At 60.9% G+C, this 24,923-nt stretch overlaps 1 protein-coding gene across 1 annotated transcript in view; it reads left to right on the top strand.

Annotated features, from left to right (window-relative positions):
- The first annotated feature begins 5,550 nt into the window (after nucleotides 1-5,550).
- Nucleotides 5,551-24,923, top strand: part of Myom2 (myomesin 2) — a 67,719-nt gene continuing 48,346 nt past the window's right edge. Inside the window, 10 exon segments of the mRNA XM_090353704.1 lie at nucleotides 5,551-5,661; nucleotides 7,371-7,480; nucleotides 8,987-9,125; nucleotides 9,203-9,360; nucleotides 17,298-17,390; nucleotides 20,805-20,893; nucleotides 21,017-21,067; nucleotides 21,533-21,697; nucleotides 22,678-22,839; nucleotides 24,241-24,382. Of these exon segments, the coding sequence (XP_090209830.1) occupies nucleotides 5,551-5,661; nucleotides 7,371-7,480; nucleotides 8,987-9,125; nucleotides 9,203-9,360; nucleotides 17,298-17,390; nucleotides 20,805-20,893; nucleotides 21,017-21,067; nucleotides 21,533-21,697; nucleotides 22,678-22,839; nucleotides 24,241-24,382 (1,220 nt within the window).

The following is a 24,923-nucleotide window of genomic DNA, read 5'->3' as shown; positions in this document are numbered from 1 at the left end:
TTGCAGGAAACACACATGGTTATGACCATCGATGCCTGTTCTCTGCAAAACCATGGAGTGATTTAGGGAATTTTGGTGACGTGGCTCTCACTTTGTGGAACACAGAGGTGCTGGCTTGCTGCGAAGTTTGTCCCAGTGGGGTGCCGTGTGTGATCATTTTTCCTTCTAACTTGACACCATCCAAGTTTTGGGTAAAAGGAGCCAGGGGGCTTGTGGCCCCACGGGAGGCCTCAGCTCCCCCGCAAGGGGGTGGAAAGGCACAGGAGAATTTAGCTCCCAGAAACATGGCATCCAGCGTACTGGGTTGCCCATGGGAGCTCAGAGGGTCGTTTTGTGTTCAGTTGCTATCTTTGGTGTAAAGTAGTCATCCTGATGATAAGTTCTTAAAGAAAAACCCCTGGACAAAAGTTCTCAAAGTGAATGGGCTGGGAGAAACCTGTGTGTACCACGACCCAGGCCATGCCACTGCGATTTCTCCCTGTCTCATCCTCTTCCTTAATTCGTCCCACCCTCTCCCCTGTCCCATCCTCTCCCCTGTCCCATCCTCTCCCCTGTCCCACCCTCTCCCCTGTCCACCCTCTCCCCTCCCATCCTCTCCCCTGTCCATCCTCTCCCCTGTCCCATCCTCTCCCCCTTTCCCATCCTCTCCTCTGTCCATCCTCTCCCCTGTCCCATCCTCTCTCCTGTCCCTTCCTCTCCCCTGTCCATCCTCCCCCCGTCCCATCCTCTCCTCTGTCCATCCTCTCCCCTGTCCCATTCTCTTTCCTGTCCCACCCTCCCCCTCTGTCCCACCCTCTCCCCTGTCCCATTCTCTCCTCTGTCCCATCCTCTCCCCTGTCCCATTCTCCCCCCTGTCCCATCCTCCCCCCGTCCCATCCTCTCCCCTATCCCATCCTCTCCCTCTGTCCCATCCTCTCCCCTGTCCCATCCTCTCCCCTGTCCCATCCTCTCCCTCTGTCCCATCCTCTCCCCTGTCCCATCCTCTCCCCTGTCCCATCCTCTCCCTCTGTCCCATCCTCTCTCCTGTCCCATCCTCTCCCTCTGTCCCATCCTCTCCTCTGTCCCATCCTCTCCCCTGTCCCATCCTCTCTCCTGTCCCATCCTCTCTCCTGTCCCATCCTCTCCCCTGTCCCATTCTCCCCCCTGTCCCATCCTCTCCCCTATCCCATCCTCTCCCCTGTCCCACCCTCTCCCCTGTCCCATCCTCTCCCTCTGTCCCATCCTCTCCCTCTGTCCCATCCTCTCCCCTGTCCCATCCTCTCTCCTGTCCCATCCTCTCCCTCTGTCCCATCCTCTCTCCTGTCCCATCCTCTCCCCTGTCCCATTCTCTCCCCTGTCCATCCTCTCTCCTGTCCCATCCTCTCTCCTGTCCCATCCTCTTCCCTGTCCCATCCTCTCTCCCTGTCCCACCCTCTCCCTCTGTCCCATCCTCTCTCCCGTCCCATCCTCTCCCTCTGTCCCATTCTCTCCTCTGTCCCATCCTCTCCCCTGTCCCATCCTCTCCCTCTGTCCCATCCTCTCTCCTGTCCCATCCTCTCCCCTGTCCCATTCTCCCCCCTGTCCCATCCTCTCCCCTATCCCATCCTCTCCCTCTGTCCCATCCTCTCCCTCTGTCCCATCCTCTCCCCTGTCCATCCTCTCTCCTGTCCCATCCTCTCTCCTGTCCCATCCTCTTCCCTGTCCCATCCTCTCTCCCTGTCCCACCCTCTCCCTCTGTCCCATCCTCTCTCCTGTCCCATCCTCTCTCCCTGTTCCATCCTCTCTCCTGTCCCATCCTCTCTCCTGTCCCACCCTCTCCCTCTGTCCCATCCTCTCCCCTGTCCCATTCTCCCCCCTGTCCCATCCTCCCCCCTGTCCCACCCTCTTCCCCCACTGCTGAGTGGTCTTCCTGCAGAGGATGTGGACATTTTAATCTGCATACAGAGTTTCTTTCATTACATTGAACAAATGCTTTGAACTTGAATTTTTTTTTGCTTTTAAAGGTCTTTATCTTTAGTGTGTAAGTTAATCACAAGAGGGTTTCTCTGTAGTATTTCTATAATGTAGATATTGTACTTTGATCAGTTTAGCCCCTGGTCTTTTCTTTTCCTCATTCCCTCCTGGTGGATTTCCTTGCACGTCCCCACAGCCTCCACTGAACTTGAAATGTCTTTGGGAAGTGAAGCCGAGCTGGGGAAGAGCTCCCAGCGCCCTTTGCAGGAGGCTCAGGGAGGCACTGAGCCCCTGAGGCCAGGCTCGAGTTTCTGCTGGTGTCATAATCCCCAGATGTGTTGGGAGCACTGTGCTTGGCTACAGAGCCCTGGGAGACTGCGAGGCCCTGAGGACATCAGGACCAGCTGGCTCCAGCTGCCCCTGGCTGGAAGGGGCCTGGCCAGGGCGGGTTATCAGGACAGCGGGTGTTCTCAGGGTAGCCTTGTCCCCCCTCCCCCCCACCAGGAGTGGTATTGATTCCCAGCCCCTGCTCTGTGTGGGTGAGTAGCGGGCAGCCCCCCAGAGGCAGGGGCCCCCTGGGGTCCAGGTGACCCTCAGACCTGCCCCACAGGGAGGCTCTTCTTCGTGTCCTTTTGGAATGTGTATATTAGGGATGTTCCAGATTTTTTTTTCCAAAGGAAATAGCTTTCTCCCTATGTAGTAAGAGTCAGGGCCTGTTACTTACTCGGGCCCCTGACTTACAGGCCGAGCCCGCGGGGGCAGGGGGGGCGTGCTTCTAGAAGGTTCCATGGCCTTAGCTGGGGCAGAGCCCGGTCTTGGTCAAGAGGTTCTGAAGTACGAGGGGCTGTGGAGTGATGGGCTGTGTCTGGCTTAGTCCCTCTGTGGCTGGTCACCCTGTCAGTCTCCTCAACACCAGCGAGTCCTGGGCCCAGGGGCAGGGGTTAGCTTGTCCACTGCCCTGGGCCCGGCCGGGGCTCCGTGTCTCCACAAAGCCCAGTGGGTCCTGGACTCAAGTCTGGCGGGTCTGTGTCAGGGTCCCTGCATGACCGACAGCGCTGGTGACAGCCTCGTGAAGAGCCCTCGGCAGCCCTGACGGGATGGCCTTGGCGTGGGCACTGAGAGAGCAGAGCGGTGTGGGAGCGGTGTGGGGGCCATGGCCATTGCTGAAGAGCTGCCGGTCAGCGGGGATGGGGCCGGTCAGCGGGGATCAGCTGGTCAGCGGGGATGGGGCCAGTGTGCGTCTCCTGAGCAGGGGCGTGAGAGGACAGGCTCCCCTCAGCAGGTCAGGAGGCGTCAGGGATTCCCCGAGTGGTGTTTTGTGGGTGGCGTGGGTCAAAGCTGGGAGCAGCAGCACCCATGGTGGGGTCTCTGCCGGCCCCTGTGCCGAGGCCCACAGGAAAGAAATGGCTGGAGAAGCCTGAGTGTCGCTCGGTGAAACGCCCCCTTCATTCTGGACTGTCTGCCTCTCAGCATGTGCGCAAGCAACACACGGCACCTTAAGACCCCCCCACATACATACGTGACATCCCATGACACATACCACACATGAAACCCTATGACACCACGTGGCACATGGAAACATGACACATGACACAACACAACCCATGCGACACACGGCACATTCAGCACATGATGCACAACAGACAACAGATAGGACACCCACAACACACACAACACACCCACCACACACACGACACACCCCACCCGCCACCCACGACACACCCACCACACACATGACACACGACATGGCACCCACCACATGACACACACGGCGTACATGACACTCGTGGGTGTGATGCAGGGCCTGACCCATGGGGCCCAGGGCAGAAGAGGGCTGCGGCCCTGGCTGGAGCATGCTCACGGGTCTCAGCGTGGGGTCTGCTGGGGGTGTGTGTGTCCCTCTCGGCAGTGGGGACGTAGGCAGCATCGGAGCTGCTGCTCTCGCCTCTTGTCTCTCCGTTCCAAGTGCTGGGCCACGCGGAAAGATGCTGGGTGTGAGGTGTCGGGGCTGGAGAGGTCGGGATGTCTGTCCACGCTGCGCTGGACTCGAGTGCCATTGGCCATCGGCTCAAGTGCTGGCCTCCTAATCCCCCCTGAGGCCGCATGGCTCCTGTGTCTCTTTAGGCCTGTGTCCTGGCAGTTCTGTCCCCGCCGGGCTGGGACAGCGCAGACCGTGGAGTGCCTCTGGGAAAGGGGCGGCTGTGCACGCCTGACCGTATGAGGAGAGGCAGCCCTGTTCATGGCTGGCCTGTGTTTGGTTTTCCTGTCGGTTAGAGTTTGGTCAATCCCCAGCTTTCCAGGCTCTGTAACTCTGCGAATCTAGAAATCTCAGGCTGAAGAGAATGCGTTGTGGGGCATGCACTGGGGTTAAACTCTTGGCCTCTTCTCCTATCGCTTTGGTCACTGCTTGGGTTTGAACTCAGGCAAGGCAGGGGCTCCATCCACTATTGGAGCCTCCCACTTGGCCCTTTTGCTTTACTGCCGGGGACCAGCCTCGAACCCCAGTTCTCCTATAGCCGGACCTGCAGGCGGGGCCCCCAGACCGTCGGCAGTTTGGTAGGTTGTTGAGCCGTCTAGGTGACAGGGGACGTGGAGATGACTTCCTCTCTGCGCAGACCCCTCCAGCAAGCGGGGCCCCAGCCCGGGCCCCACCGTGGCCCACCACCTCTCTAGATGCAGAGAGTTCAGATGCTGCAGGCTCGGTGGGACTCAGGTTTGGAGTTCTTCTGGGTCTTACAGAGCCCGAGGAAGCCATCTCTGGGTGACAAGACGGCAAGGGGGCCGGGGCGGGTTCCGTGGGTGGTGGGCAGCAGGGGCCACCTAAGGTCTAGCATACCACGAATGCTGCGGATCTTCAGGGACAAGGAGGGCTACTGTGCTTTCTTGTCCCGTGAGAAGTTCACAGAACCTTGCTCGTTTCTCCATATCCTGAAGGCTTTGAAAGCTGGCTTGCTGGCCATGCTTCTGACCCCACCCCTCCACCAGGGGCCGACGGCCGTGGAGGCTCACGTCTTCGCTGGCCCTGGGATAGAACTGAGGCCCCTGCGTGGTGCGGCCCCCAGGGCTCCCCCTGCCCTGCAGGGCTCTCGGCCTACCTTCCCGCCCCAGCTTCCTTCCATGCCTCCTCCGTTATCGGCCTCTCGATGGCCTGCAGCCTGGGTCACCCTGGCTGCCCTCTCCCCTAATTTCCAGTCAGTCTCTATCTTGCATTGCCTCTGGCTCTTATCAGACCCTCTTCTGTATTTCAGCTGTTTGTTTACTTCTCTAATCTATGCTTTGATTATTTTTATCCGCCCTGTTCACCTTGCCTTCCCGTAGCTGTGAACCCACGGGGACTGCAGTCCTGTAACTGTCCTAAGCTCACCATTAATGGAGCATTAGCCTAATCCCAATGTTATGTAAGCCACCAAGAAAGGAGAGTGGGTCCCGGTAATTCGGTGGGATTCCCGGCCCCCAGCCCAAGTGATCCACGTGAATGGACTTTCTCTCCTTCCTCCTCCCTTGCACATGGGTTTATTAGCTGACTGTGCAACCAACAGTGCAGGTGTGCAGGCAGTGTGCAGAGCCTGGGCAGAGGGTGTGTTCACAGCGCTCCCTCTCCTTAGAACCAACGCCAAAATGTCCCTGGTGGCGCTGCCCTTCTACCAGAGGAGGCACAAGCACTTCGACCAGTCGTACCGCAGCGTGCAGACCAGATACCTGCTGGATGAGTATGCGTCGAGGAAGTAAGTGCCATGCGCAAGTCTGCCTCGCCGTGCTCCACCAGGGCCTTCCATGCCACCGAGTCCCAGGGGCCTTGGTGGGTGGGGTTTGAGAGCATGGGACCCCTGTGGGGCAAGCGGGACTGCTGCGTGGCCTGCGTGGTCTGCGTGGTCTGTGTGGTCTGTGTGGTCTGTTTGGTCTGCATGGTCTGTGTGGTCATCCCACTGTGTGGTCTGCATGGTCTGCATGGTCTGCGTGGTCTGTGTGGTCTGTGTGGTCTGCGTGGTCTGTGTGGTCTGTGTGGTCTGCGTGGTCTGCATGGTCTGTGTGGTCATCCTGCTGTGTGGTCTGCGTGGTCTGTGTGGTCATCCCACTGTGTGGTCTGCATGGTCTGCATGGTCTGTGTGGTCTGCGTGGTCTGTGTGGTCTGTGTGGTCTGCGTGGTCTGTGTGGTCTGCGTGGTCTGTGTGGTCTGCATGGTCTGTGTGGTCTGCGTGGTCTGTGTGGTCTGCGTGGTCTGCATGGTCTGTGTGGTCATCCTGCTGTGTGGTCTGCGTGGTCTGTGTGGTCATCCCACTGTGTGGTCTGCCAGCTGTGTGGTTTGTATGGTCTGTGTGGTCTGTGTGGTCATCCTGCTATGTGGTCTGTGCGGTCATCCCACTGTGTGGTCATCCCACTGTGTGGTCTGCGTGGTCTGTGTGGTCATCCCACTGTGTGGTCATCTTGCTGTGTGGTCTGCATGGTCTGTGTGGTCATCCTGCTATGTGGTCTGTGCGGTCATCCCACTGTGTGGTCATCCCGCTGTGTGGTCTGCCAGCTGCGTAGTCTGCCCGCTGTGGCAGCCACATCTCTAGGTCCTGTGAGCCTGGCTCCAGTGGCAAATGTGAAGGGGGACGTGGCTGTATCTCCTTGTAGTAGGCAATGAGGAGGAGAGCGACAGGGAGGGGTTCGCTGTGCTGAGAACATGGCCAGCAAAGATAGACATCAGGCAGCATGTGTCACCTTCAGATGCCACACTTCCCCTCCGGGCCTCCGAGGGACCACGGCTCCTCCAGCTGAACCACGTGCCCTGCTTACACTGTTGGTGTGAGCCTATCAGCCATTTTCCTGGCTGAGCCGACGGCTGGGGGAGGACAGGGCGGCCCCGGGCCTGCTCCCTCGGCCCAGGAGCCTGCCTGCCGCATGTCTCCAGCACCTTATATTTAGAAGTACTGTGGCACTCCTTTCGTTGCCAAGCCTGTGCAGCCCCTCCCAGTGGCCCCGGGGGTGGCGAGTCCTGGATTTATATATAAACTGGGCCCGAAGCCAGGAAGGACAGTGCCAGGCCTGCTGGCAGGGAGGGATGGCGCCGTCCTGGGGTGCAGGGACTCACCAAGGGGAGCACGTAGGAGGAGAGCAGGTGCAACCCACGGGGACACGAGTCTGTGCAAGTGTGCAGGTGGTGTGTATGCGGGCATGCACAGATGTGCTCGTGTGTGGCTGCTTGTGTTTGTGTATGCCTGCACACGTGTCCACACCTGTCCACGTGTAAGCCTGTGCACGGGAGTGTGCCTGTGTGGGGCGTGGCGGTGCCTGTGGACGTGTGTGTGTTGTCCCCCGTGTCACAGAACGCACAGTGATGCTCGTGGGGGCAGTGAAGCTGCTCTCTATCTATCTATCACATCTAATCATGTTCATCGTCCGTCTGTCAGGCGCGCGTCTACCCAGGCGTCCACCAGAGTTCCCTCCAGCAACAGTCGTCGGCCCAGAGCGCGTCCAGCCAGTCCTCTGCCCGGGGGGCGACCTGCCGGCTCTGTGCCAGGCGGATGAGCACGTCGGAAGAGGAGGACAGGGAGCATGAGCACAGGTGACCGCCCGTGTCTGCTCCGCAGGGCTCAGGCCGGGCTGCAGCTGGGGAGAGACGGACCGGAGCCGGGCTTGAGGGCCCAGAGCGGGATTGGACACAGGGTGTGTGCCACCATCTTGGCCACCCTGGCCCAGGCTGTCCCACAGGGAGTGGTGGGGTGATTTTCTGCCCTTCGGCAGCCATGCGTACACAGAGCAGGGCTGGCATCTTCCCGAGGGCGCGACTCCCCTGTCCAGACTTTCCAGCCCCGAAGGTGCCAACAGCCACACACGAGCGCAGAGCGATGTTTCTTCACGGCCTCTGTGGCTGCTCTGTGGCTGGTGAGGCGTAGTGGTGAAGGGTTGTGGATCTGGACAAGGTCAGCGACCCATGAGGCAGCCAGGACCTGAGCAGCTGCTGCCGTGGAAGCAGGGGTGGAGTGGGCTGTGAGAGGTCACACCTCACATTTCCACGGAGTCAGTTTATGAGGTGCAGGGTCTTAGGAAAGAGGCGGATTAGCAACTGTGCCAGTCCTAAAATTACCCCAGGTGCTGGGAGACTGAGGCCTCCTGAGAGCAGACGAACAGCTCCTCCGGCTTGGTTCTTTTCTCTTTCTCTTTCTTTTTATCTTTCTCGCCCTCTTCCCTTTCCCTTCCCTTTCCCTCCCTCCCTCCCTCCCTCCCTCCCTCCCTCCCTCCCTCCTTCCCTCCCTCCCTCCCTCTCTTCCTTCCTCCCTTCCTTCCTTCCTCTTCCTTCTCCTTCTTCTCCTCCTTCTCCTTCTTCTCCTCCTTTTTCTTTCCCCCCTCCCCCTCCTCCCCCCTCCTCTTCCCCCTCCCCCTCCTCCCCCCTCCTCTTCCCCCTCCCCCTCCTCCTCTCCCTCCTCCTCCTCCTCCTCCTCCTCCTCCTCCTCCTCCTCCTCCTCCTCCTCCTCTTCCTCCTTCATCTGTTTGAACTCAGGGCCTAGGCACTGACTTTGGGCTTTCTCAAAGCTAGAGCTAGCACCACTTCTGGCTTTTTCTGTGTATGTGGTTCTGAGGAATTGAACCCAGGGCTGTGCGCTAGGCAAGCGCTTACCTCCGGGCCATGCTCCCAGGCCCAGCTCCTACTTCACAGCTAATCTCCCCCGCCACCCCCTGGCCTCCCCTTACTTCATCATGTCTAGGAAGCTTTCGCTCTCTAAAGTGCACCCGGGGGAGATGAGATCTGAGCAGTCATGCTTGGAGGAGACGCACAGAGCCCCGGCCTGGCCGGCCTCCTGCGCCCTGTGGATGCCTGCCCAGGCCACCCCTCCGCGCCATCCCTCACCGAGGCCGCCCCACTGGGGCCTCTCACGGCCAAGGACACGGAAGCACATCTGTCACTTCTTGTGTGGCCTTAACCCACCCATCGCACTGCTTTCTGGAAAGGAAAGGATACCAGTGAGCAGTCGAAGAATCTCTCCTCCATTTCCCGCACGTCTGTGAAGCCCGTACAGGCCTGCGGGCCAGTCCCGCGTCCTGAGACCAACCCGGCCCCCGATTCCTGCAGGTACCAGTCCCAGGCGGCCGCCTACGGGGAGGCCAAGAGGCAGCGGTTCCTGGGCGAGCTGGCGCAACTGGAGGAGAGCGTGCACCTGGCGCGGACGCAGGCTCGCTCCAAGCTGGACCAGTACTCTTTGGAGCATGCGGTAGGAGGCACAGAGCCCTGGGGGACGGTGGCCGCAGGCTCGGCCATGCGCTGACCACCCTTGCTTCGTGGGGGCAGGTAGGGGACAAGCTGCTGTGGGAGGCACACGCCTTTCAAGAGCGGATGAGCAGGGCTCCCGAGGTCCTGGTGCGGCTGCGCTCCCACACCGTCTGGGAGAAGATGTCTGTGCGGCTCTGCTTCACCGTGCAAGGCTTCCCCACACCCGTGGTGCAGTGGTGAGGCGGCGGGGAGCGGTGGTGAGGTGGTGGGGTGTGGTGGTGAGGTGGTGAGGTGGTGGGGTGGTGAGGTGGTGAGGTGGTGAGGTGGTGAGGTGGTGAGGTGGTGAGGTGGTGAGGTGGTGGGGTGTGGTGGTGAGGTGGTGAGGTGGTGAGGTGGTGAGGTGGTGTGGTGGTGAGGTGGTGCGGTGGTGAGGTGGTGAGGTGGTGGGGTGGTGAGGTGGTGAGGTGGTGAGGTGGTGGGGTGGTGAGATGGTGAGGTGGTGAGGTGGTGGGGTGGTGAGGTGGTGAGGTGGTGAGGTGGTGAGGTGGTGAGGTGGTGAGGTGGTGGGGTGGTGAGATGGTGAGGTGGTGAGGTGGTGGGGTGGTGAGGTGGTGTGGTGGTGAGGTGGTGAGGTGGTGAGGTGGTGAGGTGGTGAGGTGGTGTTGAGGTGGTGTGGTGGTGAGGTGGTGAGGTGGTGAGGTGGTGAGGGTGGTGAGGTGGTGGGGTGGTGAGATGGTGAGGTGGTGAGGTGGTGGGGTGGTGAGGTGGTGAGGTGGTGAGGTGGTGCGGGTGGTGAGGTGGTGAGGTGGTGAGGTGGTGAGGTGGTGAGGTGGTGAGGTGGTGAGGTGGTGCGGTGGTGAGGTGGTGAGGTGGTGAGGTGGTGAGGTGGTGAGGTGGTGAGGTGGTGGGGTGGTGAGATGGTGAGGTGGTGAGGTGGTGAGGTGGTGAGGTGGTGGGGTGGTGAGATGGTGAGGTGGTGAGGTGGTGAGGGTGGTGAGGTGGTGAGGTGGTGAGGTGGTGAGGTGGTGAGGTGGTGAGGTGGTGAGGTGGTGAGGTGGTGAGGGTGGTGAGGTGGTGGGGTGGTGAGATGGTGAGGTGGTGAGGTGGTGGTGAGGTGGTGAGGTGGTGAGGTGGTGAGGTGGTGAGGTGGTGAGGTGGTGAGGTGGTGGGGTGGTGAGATGGTGAGGTGGTGAGGTGGTGGGGTGGTGAGGTGGTGTGGTGGTGAGGTGGTGAGGTGGTGAGGTGGTGAGGTGGTGAGGTGGTGAGGTGGTGAGGTGGTGAGGTGGTGGGGTGGTGAGATGGTGAGGTGGTGAGGTGGTGGGGTGGTGAGGTGGTGAGGTGGTGAGGTGGTGAGGTGGTGAGGTGGTGAGGTGGTGAGGTGGTGAGGTGGTGAGGTGGTGAGGTGGTGGGGTGGTGAGATGGTGAGGTGGTGAGGTGGTGGGGTGGTGAGGTGGTGAGGTGGTGAGGTGGTGAGGTGGTGAGGTGGTGGGTGGTGAGATGGTGAGGTGGTGAGGTGGTGGGTGGTGAGGTGGTGAGGTGGTGAGGTGGTGAGGTGGTGAGGTGGTGAGGTGGTGAGGTGGTGGGGTGGTGAGATGGTGAGGTGGTGAGGTGGTGAGGGTGGTGAGTGGTGAGGTGGTGAGGTGGTGAGGTGGTGAGGTGGTGAGGTGGTGAGGTGGTGAGGTGGTGAGGTGGTGAGGTGGTGAGGTGGTGAGGTGGTGAGGTGGTGGGGTGGTGAGGATGGTGAGGTGGTGAGGTGGTGGGGTGGTGAGGTGGTGAGGTGGTGAGGTGGTGAGGTGGTGAGGTGGTGAGGTGGTGAGGTGGTGAGGTGGTGAGGTGGTGGGTGGTGAGATGGTGAGGTGGTGAGGTGGTGGGGTGGTGAGGTGGTGTGGTGGTGAGGTGGTGAGGTGGTGAGGTGGTGAGGTGGTGAGGTGGTGGGGTGGTGAGTGGTGAGGTGGTGAGGTGGTGGGGTGGTGAGATGGTGAGGTGGTGAGGTGGTGAGGTGGTGCGGTGGTGAGGTGGTGAGGTGGTGAGGTGGTGAGGTGGTGAGGTGGTGAGGTGGTGAGGTGGTGAGGTGGTGAGGTGGTGAGGTGGTGGGGTGGTGAGGTGGTGAGGTGGTGAGGTGGTGGGGTGGTGAGGTGGTGAGGTGGTGAGGTGGGTGAGGTGGTGAGGTGGTGAGGTGGTGGGGTGGTGAGATGGTGAGGTGGTGAGGTGGTGAGGTGGTGAGGTGGTGAGGTGGTGAGGTGGTGAGGTGGTGAGGTGGTGAGGTGGTGAGGTGGTGAGGTGGTGAGGTGGTGCGGTGGTGAGGTGGTGAGGTGGTGAGGTGGTGAGGTGGTGAGGTGGTGAGGTGGTGGGGGTGGTGAGATGGTGAGGTGGTGAGGTGGTGGGGTGGTGAGGTGGTGAGGTGGTGAGGTGGTGGGGTGGTGAGGTGGTGAGGTGGTGAGGTGGTGGGGTGGTGAGGTGGTGAGGTGGTGAGTGGTGAGGTGGAGGTGGTGAGGTGGTGAGGTGGTGTGTGGTGAGGTGGTGAGGTGGTGAGGTGGTGAGGTGGTGAGGTGGTGAGGTGGTGAGGTGGTGGAGGTGGTGGGGTGGTGAGGTGGTGAGGTGGTGAGGTGTGAGGTGGTGAGGTGGTGAGGTGGTGAGGTGGTGAGGTGGTGAGGTGGTGAGGTGGTGAGGTGGTGAGGTGGTGAGGTGGTGAGGTGGTGAGGTGGTGAGGTGGTGAGGTGGTGAGGTGGTGAGGTGGTGGTGAGGTGGTGAGGTGGTGAGGTGGTGAGGTGGTGGGGTGGTGAGGTGGTGAGGTGGTGAGGTGATGGGGTGGTGAGGTGGTGAGGTGGTGTGGTGGTGAGGGTGGTGAGGGTGGTGAGGTGGTGTGGTGGTGAGGTGGTGAGGTGGTGAGGTGGTGGGGTGGTGGGGTGGTGAGGTGGTGAGGTGGTGAGGTGGTGTGGTGGTGAGGTGGTGAGGTGGTGAGGAGGTGGTGAGGTGGTGAGGTGGTGAGGTGGTGAGGTGGTGAGGTGGTGAGGTGGTGAGGTGGTGAGGTGGTGAGGTGGTGAGGTGGTGAGGTGGTGAGGTGGTGAGGTGGTGAGGTGGTGAGGTGGTGAGGTGGTGAGGTGGTGAGGTGGTGAGGTGGTGAGGTGGTGAGGTGGTGAGGTGGTGAGGTGGTGAGGTGGTGAGGTGGTGAGGTGGTGAGGTGGTGAGGTGGTGAGGTGGTGCGGTGGTGAGGTGGTGAGGTGGTGAGGTGGTGAGGTGGTGGGGTGGTGAGGTGGTGAGGTGGTGTGGTGAGGTGGTGGGGTGGTGAGGTGGTGAGGTGGTGAGGTGGTGAGGTGGTGAGGTGGTGAGGTGGTGAGGTGGTGAGGTGGTGAGGTGGTGTGGTGGTGAGGTGTGAGGTGGTGTGGTGGTGAGGTGGTGAGGTGGTGAGGTGGTGAGATGGTGAGGTGGTGAGGTGGTGAGGTGGTGAGGTGGTGAGGTGGTTGAGGTGGTGAGGTGGTGAGGTGGTGAGGTGGTGAGGTGGTGAGGTGGTGAGGTGGTGAGGTGGTGAGGTGGTGAGGTGGTGAGGTGGTGAGGTGGTGAGGTGGTGAGGTGGTGAGGTGGTGAGGTGGTGAGGTGGTGAGGTGGTGAGGTGGTGAGGTGGTGAGGTGGTGAGGTGGTGAGGTGGTGGGTGGTGGGTGGTGAGGTGGTGAGGTGTGGGTGGTGAGGTGGTGAGGTGGTGAGGTGGTGAGGTGGTGTGGTGGTGAGGTGTGAGGTGGTGAGTGAGGTGGTGAGGTGGTGAGTGGTGTGGTGTGGTGGTGGGTGGTGAGGTGTGTGGTGGTGAGGTGGTGAGGTGGTGAGGTGGTGAGGTGGTGTGGTGGTGAGGTGGTGAGGTGGTGAGGTGGTGAGGTGGTGAGGTGGTGAGGTGAGAGGTGAGGTGGTGAGGTGGTGAGTGGTGTGGTGGTGAGGTGGTGAGGTGGTGAGGTGGTGAGGTGGTGCGGTGGTGAGGTGGTGAGGTGTGAGGTGTGGGTGGAGGGGTGGTGAGGTGGTGAGGTGGTGAGGTGGTGGTGTGGTGGTGAGGTGGTGAGGTGGTGAGGTGGTGAGGTGGTGAGGTGGTGAGGTGGTGAGGTGGAGGTGGTGAGGTGGTGAGGTGTGTGGTGGTGCGGTGGTGAGTGGTGAGTGAGGTGTTGAGGTGGTGAGGTGGAGGTGGTGAGGTGGTGAGGTGTGTGGTGGTGTGGTGGTGAGGTGGTGAGGTGGTGAGGTGGTGAGGTGAGGGTGGTGAGGTGGTGAGGTGGTGAGGTGGTGAGGTGGTGAGCGTGGTGAGGTGTGAGGTGGTGAGGTGGTGGGTGTGGTGGTGAGTGGGAGGTGGTGAGGTGGTGGTGGTGAGGTGGTGAGTGGTGGGGTGTGGTGGTGAGGTGGTGAGGTGGTGAGGTGGTGAGGTGGTGAGGTGGTGAGGTGGTGAGGTGGTGAGGTGGGTGAGGGTGGGGTGTGGTGGTGAGGTGGTGAGGTGGTGCGGTGGTGAGGTGGTGAGGTGGTGAGGTGGTGAGGTGGTGAGGTGTGAGGTGGTGAGGTGTAGGTGGTGAGGTGTGGTGAGGTGGTGAGGTGGTGAGGTGGTGAGGTGGTGAGGTGGTGAGGTGGTGAGGTGGTGAGGTGGGGTGAGGTGGTGAGGTGGTGAGGTGGTGAGGTGGTGAGGTGGTGAGTGTGAGGTGTGGTGTGGTGGTGAGGTGGTGAGGTGGTGAGGTGGTGCGGTGGTGAGGTGTGAGGTGGTGAGGTGAGGTGGTGAGGTGGTGAGGTGGTGAGGTGGTGAGGTGGTGGGGTGTGGTGGTGAGGTGGTGAGGTGGTGAGGTGGTGAGGTGGTGAGGTGGTGAGGTGGTGAGGTGGTGGGGTGTGGTGGTGAGGTGGTGAGGTGGTGAGGTGGTGAGGTGGTGAGGTGGTTAGGTGGTGAGGTGGTGAGGTGGTGCGGTGGTGCGGTGGTGAGGTGGTGAGGTGGTGAGGTGGTGAGGTGGTGGGGTGTGGTGGTGAGGTGGTGAGGTGGTGAGGTGGTGCGGTGGTGAGGTGGTGAGGTGGTGAGGTGGTGGGGTGTGGTGGTGAGGTGGTGAGGTGGTGAGGTGGTGCGGTGGTGAGGTGGTGAGGTGGTGAGGTGGTGGGGTGTGGTGGTGAGGTGGTGAGGTGGTGAGGTGGTGCGGTGGTGAGGTGGTGAGGTGGTGAGGTGGTGAGGTGGTGAGGTGGTGAGGTGGTGGTGAGGTGGTGAGGTGGTGAGGTGGAGGTGGTGAGGTGGTGGTGGTGTGGTGTGAGGTGGTGAGGTGGTGAGGTGGTGAGGTGGTGAGGTGGTGAGGTGGTGAGGTGGTGGGGTGTGGTGGTGAGGTGGTGAGGTGGTGAGGTGGTGAGGTGGTGAGGTGGTGAGGTGGTGAGGTGGTGGGTGTGGTGGTGAGGTGGTGAGGTGGTGAGGTGGTGAGGTGGTGAGGTGGTGAGGTGGTGAGGTGGTGAGGTGAGGTGGTGAGGTGGTGAGGTGGTGAGGTGGTGGTGAGGTGGTGAGGTGGTGAGGTGTGAGGTGGTGAGGTGGTGGGGTGTGGTGGTGAGGTGGTGAGGTGGTGAGGTGGTGAGGTGGTGAGGTGGTGAGGTGGTGAGGTGGTGGGGTGTGGTGGTGAGGTGGTGTGGTGGTGTGGTGGTGAGGTGGTGAGGTGGTGTGGTGGTGAGGTGGTGAGGTGGTGAGGTGGTGAGGTGGTGAGGTGGTGAGGTGGTGAGGTGGAGGTGGTGAGGTGGTGAGGTGGTGAGGTGGTGAGGTGGTGAGGTGGTGCGGTGGTGAGGTGGTGAGGTGGTGGGGTGTGGTGGTGAGGTGGTGAGGTGGTGAGGTGGTGAGGTGGTGAGGTGGTGGTGAGGTGGTGAGGTGGTGAGGTGGAGGTGGTGAGGTGGTGGGGTGTGGTGGTGAGGTGGTGAGGTGGTGCGGTGGTGAGGTGGTGAGGTGGTGAGGTGGTGAGGTGGTGAGGTGGTGAGGTGGTGGGGTGTGGTGGTGAGGTGGTGTGGTGGTGAGGTGGTGAGGTGGTGAGGTGGTGCGGTGGTGAGGTGGTGGGGTGTGGTGGTGAGGTGGTGAGGTGGTGAGGTGGTGAGGTGGTGAGGTGGTGAGGTGGTGGGGTGTGGTGGTGAGGTGGTGAGGTGGTGAGGTGGTGCGGTGGTGAGGTGGTGAGGTGGTGGGGTGTGGTGGTGAGGTGGTGCGGTGGTGAGGTGGTGAGGTGGTGGGGTGTGGTGGTGAGGTGGTGAGGTGGTGAGGTGGTGAGGTGGTGAGGTGGTGAGGTGGTGAGGTGGTGAGGTGGTGAGGTGGTGAGGTGGTGGGGTGTGGTGGTGAGGTGGTGAGGTGGTGAGGTGGTGCGGTGGTGAGGTGGTGAGGTGGTGAGGTGGTGGGGTGTGGTGGTGAGGTGGTGAGGTGGTGAGGTGGTGAGGTGGTGAGGTGGTGCGGTGGTGAGGTGGTGAGGTGGTGAGGTGGTGAGGTGGTGAGGTGGTGAGGTGGTGAGGTGGTGAGGTGGTGAGGTGGTGAGGTGGTGCGGTGGTGAGGTGGTGAGGTGTGGTGGTGAGGTGGTGAGGTGGTGAGGTGGTGGGGTGGTGAGGTGGTGGGGGTGCGGTGGTGAGGTGGTGAGGTGGTGAGGTGGTGAGGTGGTGGGGTGTGGTGGTGAGGTGGTGAGGTGGTGAGGTGGTGAGGTGGTGAGGTGGTGAGGTGGTGAGGTGGTGAGGTGGTGTGGTGGTGAGGTGGTGAGGTGGTGAGGTGTGGTGGTGAGGTGGTGAGGTGGTGAGGTGGTGGGGTGGTGAGGTGGTGGGGTGCGGTGGTGAGGTGGTGAGGTGATGAGGTGGTGAGGTGGTGGGGTGTGGTGGTGTGGTGGTGAGGTGGTGAGGTGGTGAGATGGTGAGGTGGTGAGGTGGTGAGGTGGTGGGGTGTGGTGGTGAGGTGGTGAGGTGGTGAGGTGGTGAGGTGGTGAGGTGGTGCGGTGGTGAGGTGGTGAGGTGGTGAGGTGGTGAGGTGGTGAGGTGGTGAGGTGGTGTGGTGGTGAGGTGGTGAGGTGGTGTGGTGGTGAGGTGGTGAGGTGGTGAGGTGTGGTGGTGAGGTGGTGAGGTGGTGAGGTGGTGGGGTGGTGAGGTGGTGGGGTGCGGTGGTGAGGTGGTGAGGTGGTGAGGTGGTGAGGTGGTGAGGTGGTGTGGTGGTGAGGTGGTGAGGTGGTGAGGTGGTGAGGTGGTGAGGTGGTGAGGTGTGGTGGTGAGGTGGTGAGGTGGTGAGGTGGTGGGGTGGTGAGGTGGTGGGGTGCGGTGGTGAGGTGGTGAGGCGGTGAGGCGGTGGGGTGCGGTGATGCGGTGGTGAGGTGGTGAGGTGGTGAGGTGGTGAGGTGGTGAGGTGGTGAGGTGGTGAGGTGGTGAGGTGGTGAGGTGGTGAGGTGGTGAGGTGGTGAGGTGGTGAGGTGGTGAGGTGGTGAGGTGGTGAGGTGGTGAGGTGGTGTGGTGGGGTGTGGTGGTGAGGTGGTGTGGTGGTGAGGTGGTGAGGTGGTGAGGTGGTGGGGTGCGGTGGTGAGGTGGTGAGGCGGTGAGGCGGTGGGGTGCGGTGATGTGGGGGTGAGGTGGTGGGGTGTGGTGGTGAGGTGGTGAGGCGGGGTGCAATGGAAGTTGAGTTTCAGCGGGGTTCTGTCGGGTTCTCTGGGGCTTAGCGGGGTTCAGCGTGGTTCCGTGGGGTTCAGCAGGGTTCACTGGGGTGCAGCTCCCCCCCCCCCCGCCCACATTGAGGCCGCTGTCTCAGGACTCCATGGGGAGACGGCTCCCGTGAGGCAGCCTGCCTGTGCGGCCGGCTGTCTCCGTTTCAGGGCCTGGAGTCTCCTGGCTTTTCTGAACGTGGAGGCGCTCTCTGGATGCCAGCTCCTCCAGCTGGTCCTTCACCCCTGCCTGCCGCCCTCGCCAGCTCTGTATGGGGCTCGCAGAGCTGATTTCTGTGTGTGAGAACTCAGGGTGATAACGGCAGGCATGAATCTCCAAGTCCTTCCGATGCCTGTGGGAAAGTCAGCCTTCCCCTGGGCCCGGACTCACAGAACCTGAGGCTGCTGTCTGTGCCGTCCGGGCGGAGGGAGGGCTGAGGCGCCTCGGGCAGGCGATGGGTGCTGAGCCCTGCTCCTCAGATGGAGGCGGGAGCCTGGCTGGCCAGGACTTAGTGCCTTTCCATAAGATGCGTGCTCCCTCTAACCAGGTACAAAGATGGAAGTCTGATCTGCCAGGCAGGGGAGCCAGGCAAGTACAGGATCGAGAGCAACTACGGGGTGCACACACTGGAGATCAACAGGTAAGGCCCGCAGGCTGAGCCACGGAAAGCGGGGCCGCAGGGAAAGCGGGGCCACAGGGAAAACGGGGCCCCATGGAAAGCGGGGCTGCACGGAAAGCGGGGCTTCTGGGGGCCCTGGCAAGCTCAGCACTAGAGTCGAGACAGGAGGAGCAGGGGTTCTGGGCCGTGCTGGGTTCTCCGAGGCACTGGAAGCATCTTCCATCATGCCACACACACGGCCTCACATGCCCAGAGACCCAAGAGGGACGAGAGACCAGGGCACGTGCATTTCTTCTCCCTGTGGTTTTGTCCACATAATGGCTATAAAGACAGATCTTTTTTTTTCTTTAATTAAGACCATTTCACGGGGTGGGGTGGCTCATGCTTGTGGACTCAGCTCCGTGGGAGGTGGCGTGTGAGAGGTGGTTTTGAAGGCCAGCCAGGCAGAGGCTAGGGAGACGCCCGTGTCGTCCGGCAGCCCAGCCTGGGCTGTGGGCCAGCTCGATCCCGAGCAAAGATATGAGACTTGATCCCCAAAATAACTAAAGCAAAAAGATGTGGAGGTTTGACTCAGGTGGAAGAGGACCTGTGTAACACGCCCCCTGCGTGCCCTCTTATCTCGTGTGCCCTCGTCCCTAGTGTGCCGCTCCTCTCCCGCCCTCTCCCGTCCTCTCCCGCCCTCTCCCGCCCTCTCCCGCCCAGGCCTCCCCTGGGTTCCGGATGGAGGAAGTAGTTGAAGGAGATAATCAGGTAAGATCGGAGAGGGGCAGTGTGGATTCTCCAGCAACGTGCCAGGGCCAGGCTCCTCTCGAGAGCCTGCAGTGTGTGAGGAGGCCTGGTGGCTCCCAGAGCCCACTGTGTCCTGAGCCCTTCACCCAGGCCAGCCTCCCAGCTGCAGAACCAGACTTGACACCCAGTAGTCAGGAGCAAGCAGGAGGCTGGTGTGGGCTTGGGCGATGGGGTCAGTGTGGGGCCTTCCCAGAGTGAGCAGGGCGGTGTGGGGAGGGCCAGGCCCTGGACAAGCTCTGCAGGTGGTGGGTCTGCCCCTCGACTCTCGGAGGAGGAGAGCAGGCAGGCCGGGGCCTCTCTCATCCCGTCCCCCCCAGGGCCTCTCCCGCTCAGTCTATACGCCGGGCACTCGCCTTCGCCCAGTCTGGCTGGAAGAGGCGCCCGCGTCAAGCGCCCCTTTCTAGAATGCATTGTGATGGTTTAATTCCTTCCATTGCACGTGGCCGGGGGCTCTGGGCAAGGAAGAGTCCTAAGAGCAGTGTCTCTTATCCCTATTAGGAGATCAAACACGATCGTTTTTGGAAAGGGGGGCGGGCTGAGCCCTACAATTCCTGGCTGGTTCAGCGGTTCATTCCAGAGTGCTGAGCCTGGGTCATCTGACCCGCCTGTGTTTGGGGTGTGGAATGTGCTGGGCTTCCTGTCCTGGCGGGGAGGTGACATTTGTTCCCATGAATATTGCTTGGCTGATGAAGTTGAATTCTTAAAGTGCCACAGAGCGAGCTCTCCCTGTGGCACTTCGGGATTTGAAAACGCTTTTGACACTGTTTTATGGCCCTGAGTTTTTCTCTCTCGGGACCGCAGTGGAAGCCGTTTCCTCCAGGAGGTTCTGTGCTGTTCTCCAACTTCCCAGAAGAGAGGAGGCAGAACTGGTCTGCCTTGCTGTTTTCATTAGTAGCGCAGCAGTGGCCACTCCGTGCAAACTGGTTTTAGGCAAACTTTCCCTGTATTTTCTTAGACTCTGGTTTACACTGGACGTCGCCTTCTGCAGCCTGGGTGATATGAGGATGCCGGCTTTTCCAGCCCAGGGGAAGGCTTCTGAGCACCCACCCTGTCTCCTCTGGGAGACAGTAGAAAGCTCTCACACAGACTTGGGGGAAGGTCACCCGGAGACTTTGGGAGATGAAAGTGCCCCAAGGAGGTTTGAGACCAACACCGAGAGCAAAGAAATGCCTCTTCCTGTTCTGGGAGTGTGTCCAAGCAGAAAGTGAAACCCTGGCAGGTTCTTGCCACCTGAAGTCAAGGCTGGAATTAGCCTGGGTCGGGTGGCCTGGGGCAGGCAGGGGCAGCGCCGAGGGAGCTGTGCCATCTCCAGTGCCTGCTTGTGACCCCTGACGTCCACCCTGCCCGGCCCCTAGCTGGGGACACGGCCTCTGTTCCTGTCCCCAGGCCGTGCGTGGGGACCCCTGCCCCACGGTGCTTCCTGTCCTGTGGAGGCCTCTCCCGAGGAGAGCTGCGGGGAGAATGGGCTGCAGGGAAAGGAGAAGTTCCAGGCCAACCCAGCCCGTGGGCAGTGGAGGGCACCCCAGCCTGGACCCGGGAGGCCATGGCTGGACAACCAGGCTGGCCCGGGGCTTCCTTACACACTGGGTGGAAGCTGTGGGCCCTTCTTCTTGCTGGGTGCAGAGGGCAGAGCGCCGTCCAGCTCTGGGGGACGAGTGCTAATGGGTTTGTGACCAGCTAATGGGTGCTAATGCGTCCGGTGGCACTGGCCACCTTCGTAGCCTGGCAGAGCCGGGTGCAGTGAGGGGCTGGGCCCAGCCGGCTGCTTCCGCTCACATGATCCTCCGTGAATCCCAGGCTCTGCTCTGCTGGGCAGCGGCTTTGGGCTCTCAGCTCCCGGCGTCTGGGGCCTGGCCTGGGTGGCTCATGGGCTGGGGGAGCATGACGAAGCCTCGGCTGCAGGTTGCAGTGTCTCGTCCCAGCCCTCACTTGCTTTCCAACATGCATTGCAGTGCCTATGGGGCCTGGTGCCTGTCTGCCAGTGGGGTGGGGCTGTGGTAGAGCTGGCTTAGGGCTAATCCTATGTGTTCATCTGTGTGGAGAGCGTATTCACAAAGACATAGCACGTCGTGGTTTGGAGGACAGAAGACAACAGGATAGATAGCAGCAGGAACGAGAACACCATGCAGCACAGAAAGGCCCCAGATCCCAGGGAGGTGTCTTCCTGAAGCAGCTCTGGCTTCGGCAGCTCTGTCCTGGGGGTCAGGGCCTTCCAGGGTGTCCAGTGGGCACCTCAGGGCCATGGGGACCCTGGGACCAGGTGGTGGCTCTGTGCTATTGGGAACCAGCCCTGGATCAGCTTCCAGCAGGTTGAGGGGCTGTGTGGCTTGGCCTCCCTCCTCTGTGGAGGGCACAGGGCTCCCAGGCCCAGCCTGGACCCTACAGGAGCGGCGGAAGCAGAGGTTCTGCGGAGGTGGAGACACAGGGCCAGGAAGGGACGGCAGTACCTGTGCTTTTATCTTCTTTCTCAGAGCCAGAGCGGAGCATGGCCTGGGCCACGGCCTGTCCAGAGAGAGCTGGCATTGTTCTCGAGCACATCGCTGGGCACGCGTGGTGCAGGGCTGCCATGCTTTTGGGGAATGTTTTGTTCAGGGCTAGGTCACTGGCCCTGCAGTCTGATCCACACACTTGTGTTTTCTCTCCAAGGGCGGACTTTGACGACACAGCCACCTACTCCGCTGTGGCCACCAATGCCCATGGACAAGCGTCAACCAACGCTGCGGTGGTGGTGAGAAGTGCGTGCCTGGCCTAGCATGGCGGGGAGTCGGGGGGCAGGGAGGGGGTCCCGGGGCGGGGAGGGGGCCTGGGGCAGCCTTTGCCCTGTCTCTTGCTGCCATGTTCACCCAGCTGTCCTACAGGGTTTCGAGGGGATGAGGAGCCGTTCCACTCCGTGGGACTCCCGATCGGATGTGAGTGGATTTGCTTCCTTTTTGTGCACAGCCATACTTAGTGACGCTCTGCTGTTGCCTGGCCTTTCCCAGCGGGCGGCACTCGTGCCCTGGCCGGTTCACCTGCCTCTGCGTGCCACTCACCTTCCTCGCTCATGACCTGGCCCCCTGCTGTCCTGGCGCATGGGGTCCTCTGTCCACCCCGTTTTATCCACCCACCCCTCAGGACATGCCTGTGTGCTGGGCCAGGGAGGGGAGGAAGCCCCACCGTGTCCAGGAGACCCCAGGACCCCCAGCCCAGGACTCGAGGGCTCCTCACAGGGTTTGCTCGGGGTTTATGGAGTGAGGCTCAGGACGGGAGCAGGGAGGAGTCTGCTTTGACCTTGATGTGAGGCCTCAGCCCCCCCCCCACGGCCCTGCACAGGGGCGTGTGGGCACAGACACCGGGAGGGACAGCACTCCCCGCTCACACCGCCCTCCCCACAGTGCCCCTGTCGTCTGTGATCCCCCACACACACTTCGATGTCCAGTTCTTGGAGAAATTTGGGGTCACCTTCAGAAGAGAAGGGGAGACTGTCACACTCAAGTGCACACTGCTGGTGACACCAGACCTGAAGAGGGTGCAGCCGCGGGCCGAGTGGTACCGTGATGGTGAGTGTCACAGCCGAGGGGTACCGTGAAGGTGAACTCCACAGCTGTGGCTCAAGCTGGCGTCCCCATAGACGTGGAGCCCCAGAGCTGTGCCTGTGAGTCCTCTGAGCAGGAATGGTCTCTGAACTTCAGCGTGGATGTAGCCTTGGCCTCCACCCTGAGTTACCTGCAGGCAGCCAGGCAGCGTTTGGGGAAGGAGGCTGGACTGCCCGGCACTGGCCTTGAACTTCCTCCAGGAGAGCCCTGGGGCGGCTGTGGGGAGGAGCTGTGAGCGAGTAACTCTGGCCAGGCTGGGGGTGAGGGGTGGCGTCAGGAGGAACTGATCAGGGGTTTGGAGGGAGGGGAACTTCATGGGAAAAAATAATTGGAAGTCAGGGGTTTCTAGCTTGTAGGGAGGCAGAATTCCTGCATGCTGAGACAAGAGGCGGAAGGTGAGGCACAGGGGAGGGAGTCCTGACTGTGCATGGAAGATGGCACGAGTCTGGGGCTCTTCGGAGCCCTGCGGCCTGTGCAGTTCTGTGGGCCTGAGATGGTTGCAGCCAAAGCCTCTGCATGCTGCATGAGGTAGGAGAGAAAGCTAAGGGGGGAGAGACAGGGGCAGAGGCAGGTAGGAGAGAAAGCTAAGGGGGGAGAGACAGGGGCAGAGGCACACGCAAAGAGAGAAACAGAGACGCAGAGACAGGGGCAGAGGCACAGACAGATAGAGCCAGAGAAGGAAGAGACCCAAGGTAGAGACGCATACCCAGGGAAACAGGGGTGGTAGTGTAATAGAGCCAGAGAGAGAGAGGGAGAGAGGGAGAGAGAGAGAGGGAGAGAGCGCTGTTCAGAGTGCGTGCTGCGTGGGGTGAGAGCTTGGCAGGGTGATGGCTCTGCGTGGTGAGTGCTGTGTGAGGGTTGAGTGCTGGCTGGTGTGAGTTGTCTCTGGTGTGAGTGCAGCTCAGGGTGAGCGCTGAGCAGCCCTCTGGCCCTGGCTCTTCCAGACGTCCTTGTGAAAGAGTCGAAGTGGACCCAGATGTTCTTCGGGGAAGGCCAGGCCTCGCTGTGCTTCAGCCACCTGCACAAGGACGACGAGGGCCTGTACACGCTGAGGATTGTGTCCCGGGGCGGTGTCACCGACCACAGCGCCTTCCTGTTTGTTCGAGGTGGGCTGAGCGCCTGGGAAATGCGTCCTGTCCCGGGGAGAGGCAGAGGGTGCCCTGGGGTCCGGCGGTCCTGCCCCTGGCCCCTTCCCTGACAGCCCGGCATGGAGGCTGCGTCTGGTCCATAGAGGAGAGACGGGAGCCTGGCCCTGTGTCCCTCATTCTCCACTGCGAGCCGTGCTCCCCCAGCAGGTGTGTGCGTACTTGCTCTCCACAGGGCTGAGCCCTGAGAAGCCTCTCGGCCCCTGTCCTCCAGACCCCCGGCGAGTGAAGGACAGGATGTGACCAGCCAGGCCATGCTGCTTTCAGCACCGCTGGCTCGGTCGGGCTGTGTGACAGCCATCGGCCGTTGTCACCCAGAGCCCGGGCCCAGGTCTTAGCCCAGCTTGGGGACAGTGCTCTTTGTACATGAGAAGAGAAAAGCAAACTTCGGGGTGTCGCCGGGGACAGGCATTCTAGGCCTGGCCATTCTAGGTTAGCACTGTGAAAACGTAATGGGAAACACCTGTCACATGTGTGTCTGTATATGCACACATATGTGGACATGGTACCTGTGCACATATGTAATCTAAATTTCTTACCACAGCGGTGTGAGAGCCTCGGAGCCCGGCAGCTTTGTGTTCCAGCTCAGTACATTTATTCCAAGGGCTCTGTGCCCCCTTTCCCATCCCCATGTCCTGTACATAAAACCAGAAGATCAAGCCCAGTACATCATGCTCTTGACCAGGCTGAGACCCAGACGTTTGTCTGCCAGTTTCAGAAAAACCTTTAGTCTTTCAGCTTTCTTTCTTTTCTTTTTTTTGGTGGGTTATGGAGCTTGAATTCTGGGCCTGGGCACCGTCCCTGAGCTCTTCAGCTCGAGGCTGCTGCTCTACCCTTGAGCCAAGCCCCCTTCCTGTTTTCTAGAGGTTAATTGGAGATCAGAGTCTCAGGCCCTTTCGTGCCCAGGCTGGCTTTGAACCTGGATCCTCAGATCTCAGCCTCCGGAGTAGCTAGAAGTACAGGCGTGAGGCTCGGTGCCCGGCTTAGTCTTTCAGCTCTCTAAGGGTGCTGACCTGTGAAGGTGTCTGAGGCGGCGGCTCTCAGAGGCTCACCAGGCTCTGTCGTCACTAACAGATCTCTGACTGTGTGCTGGGACACGGTCACATGGATTAAGAAGTAAACTTTTATAGTTTGGGTCCAATTATGAAAAAAACCAATAGATTTGAGCAGTTTTATAGAGGATTACATGTTCAGAATTTTACATTATATGATGATATGTAAACAACTTGGTACCAACCTGCCGGAGCCCAGAAGAGGACTGGAGGAGGCTGGAAGCAAGGAAGGTTCTGAGGGCTGGGTCCGGGGCGACGGCCAGGTGTGCTGGAACCGCACGCACACAGTGATTGCGCATCTGCCTCCCAGATGCTGACCCACTGGTCACTGGGGCCCCCGGAGCCCCCATGGACCTGCAGTGCCACGATGCAAACCGCGACTACGTCATTGTCACTTGGAAGCCACCCAACACAACCACGGAGAGTCCGGTCCTCGGCTACTTCATTGACCGGTGAGTGCCGTGGCCGCCCCCGGGCGGTGGCTTCTGTGATGTCAATGTGGCAGCTCCGACTTCACTCTGGCTCTGTCTGCTGCCCCGTCGGCCCTAGCCAGCACTGGCCAGGGGTGTGGACAGAGGACGCCCATCAAGAATTCTGGTTCTTCTAGCAGGGGTTATACCACTCGGAAGGACTGATTGTCTAACCTTGATTTCTTTTTTTCCTCCTTCGGGTGCTTTTTCTTTTCTTTTTTTGGGGGGGGGTCAGGGGGCTTGAACTCAGCCTGTAGCTGTCCCTGAGCTCTTCAGCTCAAGGCTACCGTTCTACCCTTGAGCCAAGTCCCAGTTCCTGTTTTCTAGAGGTTCATTGGAGATAAGAGTCTCAGGTCCTTTTGTGTCGGGGCTGGCTTTGAACCTTGATCCTCAGATCTCTATTTCCTGAGTAGCTGGGATGACAGACGTGAGCCACCACACCAGGCCGGGTGCTTTTTAAAAATATTTGTTGAATTAGCCCACATTGATAATACGAAGAGGGTTTTTATGATAATCCCATATA

This window comes from Megascapheus bottae, chromosome 20 (assembly GCF_031878675.1).
Source record: "Megascapheus bottae isolate mThoBot1 chromosome 20, mThoBot2.hap1, whole genome shotgun sequence".
Classification (NCBI taxonomy): domain Eukaryota; kingdom Metazoa; phylum Chordata; class Mammalia; order Rodentia; family Geomyidae; genus Megascapheus; species Megascapheus bottae.
This window is presented reverse-complemented; position numbering and strand designations above follow the sequence as displayed.